Here is a 12,579-nt window from a genome sequence, read left to right as displayed (position 1 = left end):
ATATACTACTCAGTAAGGATGACAATAATAATGTGATAACAATGTTTGCATTTTAACTGGGTAAGGGAGACCGGGGTAGTTACCCCTTGTTTCTAGGAAAGATAAACAAAATTGAGCATGTGACCAAATATTCAGGGGGGAGGGACCATTTTATGATTTTTAATGGATAAAAATACATATGGGTTTGAAGAATGTGATCCCATTCAGACAGGTTTAGCGAACTGTGGAATTCCATATAGCCACCGGCTCAACCTGACATTACCAGTGATGAAGTGCAGACCGCAGACGTAAACATGTTTGCTGTCAGGATCCCAAAGTTGTCCATCCTTGTCTTTCCTTCTGATCGCCTGGAGCCATTTCAATCGTTTTTCTCCCTCCTTCTGCCTTTTAGGCAATACAAACAAACGAATATTTGGGTTGTTTTTCTTGTTAACAGCACAGTCCACCACACAGCAATTTTTGGGCATCGTAGCTACGGCTAGGCTGCGTATCTAATACAGTGCGGCTTTGCGGCTTGGGTTTTCTATCCCCCTCTCCTGGCGTCCTGTTGTCAAGGTACCCGGAAGTGTTCCGGTGGTCGACTACATTTCCCACAGAACCATTAGGCGTAAGCCTGTACGTGTTACGTAACGGTCACGTCTATACGTGAGCGCCGTTTGATCTTAAAGGAGACGCGACAGACACGCAAACGTTGCTTCGGCCGAGGGTAATATAATGTTTACTATACCTTTAATAAAGACCCGTGAATATTATTAAACCTTAAGGAAAATAAACAAAAACACAACATTATTTAATACGAAAGAAAAAAGATACCAATCGTGTGGCGATGTGTGATTATAAACTGGCCAGGCTGACACTCTGGGGGCTCTGACGGTGCTCCTAATTTCATTGTTTTCCTTTGTTAAATTACATGAACTTGTGACGGCCATAAGTAAAGTGGCGAATGGAGCCGGAAATGAGCGGGATTTTAGCCTCCGGTCCCGGGATGACAAGGACCACCAGAAACACTGGGTATTGTTCGGGGGAGGCCGCAAAGCCATCCCGGGGCTCGGGTTTATCCTCCGCCTTAATGAGAGTGAGTCAGAGGCGGGTGAAAGCTGAAGGAAGGGCCCCGGTTCCGGATGGCACCGCGGGTTTCGGACCTGTTTTGAGAAAGCGGACTGTTCGTGGTTCCGTGGCGCCTAAACAGGCAAACAGGGCGAATGAGCCGAAGGAGGATGTCCGGACAATGACGCCTAAAAATCCCCCCCGTCAGCGTCGTGGGAGACCTGCTGACACACTTTGCAAAAGCAAAGATGCCACGGGGTGAGTGCAAATCACTCAACACCTGCCACCGTATCGTCTCCCAAAAGGTTCATAAACATCACATCTACATATAATGCGTTCTTAACATGACTGTAACACGCATTTAACGTCCTTGCCCTTCGGTGAGGGTGCTCAAAATCTTTTAAACTGTCTTGACTGAGCGGTCTTAAAGCTATAGTTTGACCTAATTTTTCATATCTAGTGAGTGAGTTAAAAAGCATAGCTTTCATGTGCTTGATGTTCATATAATAGATTCTTTATGGTCCTGCTTAAAGAAATGTGTTACCATGGCCCATAAGTAAAAAACAAGTATACCTCCAAACATAATATATAGGCTGTACATACATACAGTCACATATGGTACACAGGTACTACTTCCCACTATGTATGTACAAGAACTGTTGCATGTGGTATGTCCATGACATACATTGGGACATGACGTGTGCACACGGCATACAGTGGGGACATAAATACACATATACAGACATTCAGAGGCTCTCAGCTGGGGTTTTTGTTTAAAATTTACTCTGACGATGAAGACTGCTCTTGAGACCTGAGAGGTTGGGGGTTGGAATGGCAGTGATTTTGGAAGTAGTGTGTGTTACACGGTTGAGTTGGTTCATTGTCATGTCAAAATTAACTGTATGATTGAAATGCATTAGTTGATTATAGATTGCACCTTTCCAACTTTTATTATAAATTGTTTTATTTTCACAAACAGAACCGTGGAAAAGATACCCACAGCTAAAAAGGGTAAGAAGCTTTTCAGTGATGCTGTCAGTTGTGTGTCTTAACTTCATGGAAAAATTGCTCTGTGGGGTCTTTGAATGAACACATTGCCACATGTTTACCTCAGCATCCCTGCGCACTCCCAGATCAAAGCTGTCCAAATCAAGTACAGGCAAACAGAGACCCTCAACCCGAGCCTCCTACTCCACGCCACCATCAGTATGCAAAACTGAATCAGAGGCGGAGACTCTATCTTTTGGTAAGAGAAATCACATGCTGTCTTTTCTGTGCATATATTACTAATATTAATTAGCAACCCATCTACCCATTGTAGGTTGCATGTGCCCTGAAGTTAACAAAATGGTTTGAGAATAACAATCACCTCAGGTTGAGATGATGTAATTAATATCACTGTTTTCAGGATTGGAAAGGGGTACTCTGAAAGGAAAAGGGGTAAAGTAAGTGACACTCAATATTTTCTATAACAGGCAGAAGTAATTTTGGATTTGTTATATTGATTCCTGTAAATATCAAAATCGTTTTAGCTAGTATACTGTACAGCCAGTATAACCTATATACTGATGGATCAGTTGATTTACTAATTTATTAACTAACTAACTAACACATAGTTTATGTCCATATTAGCATTGTGGATGAAGATGTGCCTCATGACTATGAAGACACTCTTCTCATGGATAATCCAAATGACCTTAATTATAAACTTGAAAATAGGAAGTAGGCTGAGCTGATTGGCTTGCCACAATTAACATAATGTCCCTCAATCTCTCTCTCAATTCTTCAGGGAGAGACCAAGGCGCCATCTGACATTAAAACAGACAGACAGCAACAAAGAAGAGTCAGAAGAAGAGGATGAGGAGAATGAGATTAAGGCTGAAGAGGTGCCAGAGATTAGCTTGAAACTAGAAGATGAGGTTGGAGAGGAGGCAGAGCCACCTAGGAAGTAAGTTAAAAGTGTACCAAATACTAAGTTAACCTCTTAGACTTTGGTGAACAAATGGACTGAGTAATTTGCTGATTGCACAGACAGGGAAATTCAGCAAGAGTGATGAATGGATGAACTGAGAGATGGAAATATGTTTATTAACTGATATGTATTTGGACAAAATTTGAGTGAGCTACACAAGATACTGAAAACTTTGCCATCTCAGGAGGGGTAGGAGACGAAAGGATGACAAAACCCCTCGGCTGCCCAAGAAAAGGTATAGTCCTTTTTTGGTCACACTATCTGTAGTATTCAACATACATCATATTAGTTATTTACATTTCACATTTTCTTATTGAACAGATACTTTTATTCAAAGCAACCTACAAGAGGGTCAGTAATTAGCTGATGAATTTGTGTTTCTTCACCAGGCATCATAGAGCACTAAACAGTAATCATATCATAACCGAGAGTACACTTAATGAGAGGTGCACTTAGTATAAGTACACCTTTGATTATGGACAGGAAGTAATAAGAGATTCAAATTACAGAGCTGGACAATACCACATAACAGTATAGAAGCCAACAGTGCATATCATGTCAAGTGCAGATAGAATGGCACAATACTAATAGCGGACACCAATAGTAGTACAGGCAGTATTAGTAGTAATGTACAGTAATAGAAGTAATATTAGCTGAACAATGCTATTAATCAGTTTAATACTCATGCTTAGAGACCATCAAAGGGTGTAGGTTAGCCCGTGGAAAGTTCTTAGTTCTTTCTAGATATAGTATATATTACTTTAAACAAATTTTATTTAAATACGGTGTACATGTGACATGAACTTCCTCTTTCCTGTGCTGTCAGGAAGAAGCCCCCGGTGCAGTATGTCCGCTGTGAGATGGAAGGCTGTGGCACTGTCCTAGCCCACCCACGCTACTTACAGGTCTGGAAATCTATCAGCTGTAACCATGGAAATCAGCTCCTTAACAAATATATTTAAAGCCAATTTTTAATTTGACATTGTACACCACAAGATGTTGGCGTTGTACACCATCAAGATAAGATAAGACCACCTTTATTCATGCCTGAATGGAAATTCAGATGTAGATAGCAGCAAAGAGGGTAAAAAAAGACATCAACAGGGTAGAGTAAAAGAGGGCGCTATATAGATAGATAGATAGATAGATAGATAGATAGATAGATAGATAGATAGTAGCGGTCAGTCACCTCGGGATCAGAACAATACTAAACCTAACATTAATACTAACAATACTAGACAACGTCATAGATATGAGATCAGCATTGACACATATATTTTGCATATATATGTGTGTGTACATATATATATATATACACTGCTCAAAAAAATAAAGGGAACACATAAGCAATGCAATGTAGCTCCAAGTCAATCACACTTTTGAGATATCAACCTGTCCAGTTAGGAAGCAACACTGATTTGTGAATCAATTTCACCTATTGGGAAATTGTCTAATTTCCACCAGGTGGAAATTAGACAATTTGCAAGACAACCCCTATAAAAGGAATGGATTTGCAGGTGGTGGCCACAGACCATTTGCCTGTCCTCATCTTTTCTGGCCGATCTTTGGTTAGTTTTTCATTTTGCTAGTGCCCTCACCACTAGAGGTGGCATGAGGCGGTATCTGCAACCTACAGAAGTTGCTCAGGTAGTGCAGCTCATCCAGGATGGCACATCAATGCGTGCTGTGGCAAGAAGATTTGATGTGTCTCCCAGCACAGTGTCCAGAGCATGGAGGAGGTACCAGGAGACAGGCCAGTACACCAGGAGACGTGGAGGGGGCCGCAGGGGGACAACAACCCCGCAGCAGGACCGCTATCTGGTCCTTTGTGCAAGGAGGAACAGGAGAAGCACTGCCGGAGCCCTACAAAACGACCTTCAACAGGCCACTAATGTGCAGGTTTCTGCTCAAACAGTGAGAAACAGAATGCATGAGGATGGTATGAGGGCCCGACGTCCACAATTGGGGCCTGTGCTCACAGCCCAACACCGTGCAGCCCGATTGACCTTTGCCAGAGAACATCTTGGTTGGCAGATTCGCCATTGGCGCCCTGTGCTCTTCACAGATGAGAGCAGGTTCACACTGAACACATGTGACAGACGTGAGAGAGTCTGGAGATGCTGTGGAGAACGTTCTGCTGCCTGCAACATCCTCCAGCATGACCGGTTTGGCGGTGGGTCAGTGATGGTCTGGGGAGGCATATCCTTGGAGGGCCGCACAGACCTCTACGTGCTAGCCAGAGGTACCATGACTGCCATTAGGTACTGGGATGAGAGCCTCAGACCCCTTGTCAGACCATATGCTGGTGCAGTGGGCCCTGGGTTCCTGCTCATGCATGACAATGCTCGTCCTCATGTGGCCAGAGTGTGTCAGCAGTTCCTGTATGTCGAGGGCATTGATGCTATGGACTGGCCTGCACGTTCCCCAGACCTGAATCCAATCGAGCACCTCTGGGACATCATGTCTCGTACCATCCGCCAACGCGATGTCGCACCACAGACTGTCCAGGAGTTGACCGATGCCCTGATCCAGGTCTGGGAGGAGATCCCTCAGGAGACCATCCGTCGTCTCATCAGGAGCATGCCCAGACGTTGTAGGGAGTGCATACAGGCACGTGGAGGCCACACACACTACTGAGCCTCATTTTGAATCGTCTTGAAGAATTTCCACAGAAGTTGGATCAGCCTATGTTCTCATTTTCCACTTTGATTTTGAGTATGATTCTGAATCCAGAACTTAATGGGCTAATGATTTTGATTTCCATTGATCATTCTTAGGTTATTTTGCTCTAAACACATTCCTCTGTCTAATAAATAAAGATTTTCAGCTGAAATATTTCATTCATCGAGGTCTATATTGTGTTTTTAGGTGTTCCCTTTATTTTTTTGAGCAGTGTATATAAAGTTAAGATATATGTAGGAAAAAACTTTGTCATAGCAGTACAAGCCTGTTTGTGTGGCTTGTACTGCTATGGATTAAAAGTTCTTTTTTCCGACATCTATCTTAATATTCCAGCCTTCATTTGTTGAGCACTTTTATCAACACCATATTACCTGTCATTCTGACAAGGTAAACAGTTTTATGGAAGTGAGAAAGCACAGTGACTTAGTGGTTAGCACTGTAGTCCTACAGCAAGAGGGTTCTGGGTGTGTACCAACCGCTCTGTGTGGAGTTTGGGTATTCTCCCCATGCAAGTGAGCGTTTGCACTTGGTACTTCAGTTTCCTGCCACAGTCCAAAGACTACTTCGATATTAATGCGGTGTGTGAGTGGTTTAGTGTGGGTTCTCTATGACAGACTGGTGATTTGCCAAATGCTTCCTGGTATAGGGTTCAACCCCCTCTACAACCTTAAGTTGATATGGAAAAAGAATAAATGAATGAATGTTATTGCAATGCACCATAAACTGACTGTGAGAGCTCCACCAGTAAAGTAGGCAGACAACTTAACCAATTAAGAACTACTCTCTCTCTCTCCCCCATCTCTCTTATTTAGCACCACATCAAATACCAGCATTTACTAAAGAAGAAGTATGCGTGTAATCACCCCTCGTGTGGTCGCCTGTTTCGTCTGCAGAAACAACTGCTCCGCCATGCCAAGCACCATACAGGTGATGTCATGACATGTTTCTTTGTACAGAATATTTAGACTGGTACCATAGGGCTGTGCTTTTTCAATTTTATTTTGTCCGTATCCCCGAATCAAGCAGTCTGCAACAATTTTTCAATATGTATTTTGAGTCTCATCCCATAATAATAACTTTATTTTATATAGCACTTTTTCTTAAACAATGTTACAAAATACTGCAAAGAAATAAAACAAGACAAGGGAAAAATAAGATTAAGACCCAATAAGTAAGAGTAAAAATAAACAGTATAAATAAATAAAAACGCATATCAAACATTTGTAAAAGCTTTCATAAACGAGATTTAAAAGAAGCCCATCTGCGGATCTTAATGGCTGAGAGGGCGTATACCAGGTCAATAAATCACAAATGTATGTAGGAGGAAGACTGTTTAAGGCCTTAAAAGTGAGCAATAAAATTTTAAGATCAATTCGAAATGTAACAGGGAGCCAGTGTAGGGAAGCTAGCAGAGGAGTGATATGGTCATGCCTCTTTGTCCCGGTAACGAGCCGAGGAGCTGCATTGTGTACCAACTGCAGACAGTGGAGGGAGCCCTTGCTGACACCTGAGTAAAGTGCGTTGCAATAGTCAAGCTGAGAATAGATAAAAGCATGTACAAATTTTTGCAGATTGGCAATTGATATAAATGACCTAATTTTGGAGATTGCCTTTAGCTTGAGAAAACATGTGTATCCCTCTCCTCCATCCTGTCATTTAATTCTTGTTCATTTCTGTTTGTCGTCTGAATTTTAGATCAGAGGGACTATATTTGTGAGTACTGTGCCCGCGCTTTCAAAAGCTCCTATAACCTGGCAGTGCACAGGATGATCCACACAGGAGAGAAGCCAATACAGTGAGTATGAAACAAAACTCATCGCCAGTATAAGTCATGTCATCTTTGCTGGTGCTTGCTGGCTGGCTGCATTTGTTTTACGTCAGTTCGCTTTTCAAAGAGGGGAAGGAAACGAAAGTATCTTGCATTTTTGGCCGAGAGATTTGTAAAAAGTATTTTCAGCAGATTAACATTATTTTTGGTTATTAGGTTCACACACTGCAGCCATTCAGAGGTGTTAACTTAACAGGAAGTGGGAGTTGTGTATCTTGTGTATCCCTTAAGTGTTTTCCAAGAGTCCAAGTTCTGATTACATTGAAAATCAACAAATTTTTAGGGGGTGCCCCAGTGGCTCACCTGGTAGAGCGCGTATCACGTACAAGGCTGAGTCTTTATCGCAGCGGCCTGGGTTTGAATCCAGCCTGGGCCCGTTGTCATCCCCTCTCTCTCCCCTGCCTTTCCTGTCTTCTCTCTACTATCGCTATCACAAAAAAAAAAAAAGATCGTGTAAAAAAATCAAAAATTGTTTGTTTTTTCAAAGATTAATTAAAAACACAAGTTGATAACAATTTATAATATATGTTTCAGTATCAAACTATCAATGTATTGAAGCAAAAGAATTACCCATCATTTCAAGCTGCTGTATCACAAGAAAAACTTTTTCATCAGTAAGAATCTCTCATTTCCTTGAATGCAGTTAAGTTTAAGCTATTTGATGCCCAAAATATGAGATTTATTAAAAGTAATTATATGGCCACCAATAGTTTACTGTCCATCTGAAATTACCAACTGATTTTAACATATTCTCTGTCTCCCTCTTGTGGCAGGTGTGAGATCTGTGGTTTTACCTGCCGCCAGAAGGCTTCCCTGAACTGGCACATGAAGAAACATGATGCTGAAACTTTCTATCAGTTCTCTTGCTCCATCTGTGGCAAGAAATTTGAAAAAAAGGACTGCGTGGTCGCCCACAAGGCCAAGAGCCACCCTGAAGTGGTCATAGCTGAAGCCCAGGCAGTCAACACCAGCACTCTCCCAACCAGCCCCACCCCGGTTCTGGAGGCAGTCTCTGGGGTCGCTGCGCCTGCCCAACCCCCTGTTAGCGAGGACAACCAGGGAGCCATCACGGGAGCCCACATCCCCCTTCAGCAGGCAGTGCCGCCCCTTGCCCCACAGACTCAGCTACCCGCGTCCCCGAGCCAGCTCCAACAGCTGTCCCCACCTCACATGGTGCAGGTGAAGCAAGAGCAGGAAACCACCACCCTGCTGTGTCTGACCAATGCCACCACCTCTGCTGCTCAGCTCTCGAGCCCCAGCCAGCCCCAGCTCATTCAGCTGACCAACCTGCCGCTGACAACAGTGACCACTGCACCTACCTCCACCGCAGACTTCCAGACCACCCTGCTGACCTTGAGCTCTGTTGCAACGTTCACCCCCACAGCCACCTTGATTCCCCACCAGACAATGGACTGGGCCAGGGAGGATGGAATGGTCCCGCAGCCAGATGGAGAGGGGGTGCTGTGGGAGAGGGTGGTGGTGGGGGAGCAGCAGAATACGGGGGAGATGGTGTGGCAGGGAGATGTGGAGAGGGGTAAGAAAGATGGGGGAATGGTTTGGGGCAGCGAGGTGGAGAGGCAGATGCTGTTGGGGAGTGTTGACGTACATGGGGATAGCTTGATCTAGATGGAGAAAGAAAGGGGGGACAATTGGGCGGGGAGTGATCTGATGTAAAGTCATTTGAACACAAAAAAGTGGCATTCAAAGAAAGTTGAATCAGTTCATCTGGATACGTTTATTGACAGATACGTTTCATCTCTCATCTTAGTGACCTCTTCAGTCTAAACTGACTGCAGGTATCCCCACCCTTATAAACAATAGTCAATTCAAGTCAATTTTATTTGTATAGCCCAATATCACAAATTACAAAGCTGCCTCAGGGAGGCTTTACAGCAACACAACATCCTGTCCTTACCCTCACATCGGATAAGGAACAACTCTCAAAAAAAAACCTTTTAGCAGGGAGGGAAAAAAATTAGTCACATGTCTGAGTGAGAGAAGGATATGTAGCGCCCCCATGCCGCGGTGATGGGCATGAAACCTTAAATTAACTAAACTCTCTTTTAGGGGTACCCTGGGTTCTTTTTAACCTTTTAACAACACAGTTGCATAACGACCAAAACCAGTAATCAGTTTCATATGCAAATTGTCATAACCATTAACTAAAGTTTCAATGGCCGTGTGTGCTTTTCACAGAGGATTTGGGAATGTTTGCAACCAGCATTGTAAGATGGCAACAGATGTACTTTTAGCCCCCCCTCGGTTCAGGGATAGTCGTTCCTTCTTCACATAGATGGCCTCTTTGTCGCCCCATTCAAACCAACGTTCCTCCCCATCAAGGATGTGCACATCCCCATCCTTGAAAGAGTGGCCACTGGCCTGTAGATGGGTGTAGACTGTGGAGTCCTGGCCTGACGTGTTAGCTCTTCTGAGTTGTGCCATCCTCTTGACCAGCGTCCGTTTAGTTTCCCAGATGTACAAGTCACAGCAGTCCTCCCAGCACTTATTAGCATACACTATATTGCTCTGTTTGTGCTGGGGACGCGATCCTTGGGGTGGACCAATTTCTGGCGCAGTGTGTTTTGGGGTTCGAAAGCAGCTGAGATGTGATGTTTGGAAAATACGCGTCTCAACTTTTCCGACACTCCCGCCACATACAGAATCACACCACTGGTTTACACTTAGGCAGCTGTTGTCCTTCTCCTCTCTTCGATTGGCTGGTGCTTTGTTTGGGCATCTTCCTGGCTTTGACAAACGTCCAGTTAGGATAACCACTTACCCAGGGCCAATAAATGTATCCAGATGAACTGATTCAACTTTCTTTGATTTTCTTACCTGGTTTATTGAGCATGCATAAAGACAAAGAAGTGGCATGTTTTGCCTATTTGTAGGACTTGGTGACAGAAATATCAGAAGGAAATGACGACATTTGTTAAGCTTACGTTTAAAGAACAATTAAAATATAAATGAGTAAACTATAGTTTTATCTTTATGGAGTGTAATAACAACTTGCATACTTATGCAGCACTACTTGTTATCAGGGAGTTTAATTTCTGTCAGTAGCTTTTTGATAATTGACTATTTTGCTATTCATTTAGCCTGTGTTGATTCTGTCTGCCTGTGTGTCCATGTGTGCTTATGTGAAAGAGAGGACGAGCCAGATGAAGAAAAGGAAATGGTGTAAGATGATGGAAGGAAAATGTGTGTAAGACAGGCAGCTTAAAGATGCTGTATTTTTTTTATATTGGTTTGTCGACATTTGTTAGAGATATGTAGTCTTGAGAGTTGATTGATTATAATGCAAGAAAAAAAATCACTAATATCCCCAAAGTATTCCAATCTTTTAAATTTGCATTTCTTTATAGGCTAAGGTCAGTCACACTCAAGTTGACTAATTTATTTTCTGTGCTTTGCATATGCATAAATCTAACCTAAAGAAACTAGATTTTTTTGTTAAATTTTGTAGTTATGCAGTTTCAGCAACACAAGTATGGTTTGATTATATCAACACAGGTGTATGTAAGCTTATATTTGTGACATTATAAGAGATAAAGTTTGTTTTTGGAAGCAATTTCCTCTACTTAAAGTTTTGATTATGAGGAATAAAAAAATACCACACCCCTGTTCACTACCACTAGTACTGAACAGCACAGGCAGAGTTTGACATTTGCTCTGGGGGGGCAAACATTTTTTTAATGACGTCAGTATACAGTCAAACTATTGCGTGGCATATTACACATATCACAGAAGACAATAGTGCCAAACTTGCCATAAAGTCAAACAACACAGCGCAACAATTCAGTTTCTGACCACTTTGTACTATACACACAACTGAAGTGCACTGGCAACCGCAAAGTTTAGGTCTGTTAAAAGTGAAATATCATTTGTTTATATTGTACTGGTAGACATTCATTTTCCATGTACCCTGTTAAAACGTTAAGTGTACACATGAACTGATTTCGTGTTGAATTGAAAACTATATAATATGCATACTCACTCATCCAACTTATAAGCGTGCACGCAATTAGTAAATGCTCAGCAACAGTGTCGCCTGTTGTTACAGTAGGCTTGTAAAATATGTGTGTATTAAGTAACCAGTGTCCTACCTAATGGAGAAGTAAATGCCTTTTTCACATCCATAACTGCTCATTGTGTAATAGAAGGGTAGCTAGCTGAATGCACAAACTCGCATCTAACGTCGCACGTCACAACGTACCATGTCACATGAGATGTGTATATATATATATATATATATAATGTGCGGATCATATGAATACTTTAATGACCCGTTTTAGATTCAATGTAGTGACTTGTTTCAGCCACGGGGGGACAACGCCTGCCTCCTCACAAATTCCGCGTTTGCTGAACTTATGCCCGGTGTGGGTTCCATTTCTGCTCGGGTACGATATCGACTCGGGGTCCTTCGACTACATCTGACGTCACGGATTATATTGCTTGCTAGCTAGCGTTGCTAGCTTTTTTTCTTTTTTTTCCCAATTTTCCCCCTTTTTCTCCCCAATTGTATCTGGCCTATTACCCCGTTCTTTTGAGCTGTCCCAGTTGCTGCTCCACCCCCTCTCTGCCGATCCGGGGGGCGCCTCGACCGACCAGAGGAGGCGCTAGTGCAGCGACCAGGACAAATACCCACATCCGACTTCCCACCCGCAGACACGGCCAACTGTGTCTGTGGCGACGCCCGACCAAGCCGGAGGTAACACGGGGATTCGACCTGGCGATCCCGTGTCGGTAGGCAGCGGAATAGACCGCTACGCTAGCCCGGCGCCCCCGTTGCTAGCTTAATAGTTATTTAGCTGTGTGTTTTTTACAATCCACTTTGACATTGAGTTGGTTAGTAAAGGTGCGGGGGCCGAAGGGCCGAGCTGCGTCTAAGAGGCGAGGCCGCAGCTCGGGACCCCACCCCGAGGGAACGCGCGCGAGGCGAGCTGCGTCCAACGTCAATCTACTGTTTCCCGCTGTTCCTAAACTGAACTAACCCCTACCCAATCATCATGCGTGAAGTAGTGATGTCATCTGTAGTCGCAGGACCCGG

The 12,579-nt window shown here is 43.3% G+C and overlaps 1 protein-coding gene across 2 annotated transcripts; it reads left to right on the top strand.

Moving 5' to 3' along the window:
* Window positions 1–611: 611 nt before the first annotated feature.
* Window positions 612–11,657, top strand: LOC130130655 (E3 ubiquitin-protein ligase ZFP91-like). Of its 2 annotated transcripts, none has more exons than XM_056300415.1 (11): window positions 612–706; window positions 938–1,305; window positions 2,027–2,058; window positions 2,162–2,293; window positions 2,456–2,492; window positions 2,837–2,995; window positions 3,204–3,254; window positions 3,846–3,924; window positions 6,514–6,628; window positions 7,397–7,496; window positions 8,303–11,657. In XM_056300415.1, exons 2-11 carry the CDS (start codon window positions 944–946, stop codon window positions 9,153–9,155), a joined length of 1,920 nt encoding a protein of 639 aa, XP_056156390.1. In that variant the 5' UTR covers window positions 612–706; window positions 938–943; the 3' UTR covers window positions 9,156–11,657. The 2 variants fall into 2 exon arrangements, with proteins under 2 accessions (XP_056156390.1, XP_056156389.1); XM_056300414.1 differs by having other exon boundaries at window positions 690–706; window positions 933–1,305.
* Window positions 11,658–12,579: the final 922 nt, after the last annotated feature.

Source organism: Lampris incognitus, chromosome 20 (assembly GCF_029633865.1).
Source record: "Lampris incognitus isolate fLamInc1 chromosome 20, fLamInc1.hap2, whole genome shotgun sequence".
Taxonomy (NCBI): Eukaryota; Metazoa; Chordata; class Actinopteri; order Lampriformes; family Lampridae; genus Lampris; species Lampris incognitus.
The sequence above is the reverse complement of the archived record's forward strand: the minus strand, read 5'-3'. Positions and strand labels throughout refer to the sequence as shown.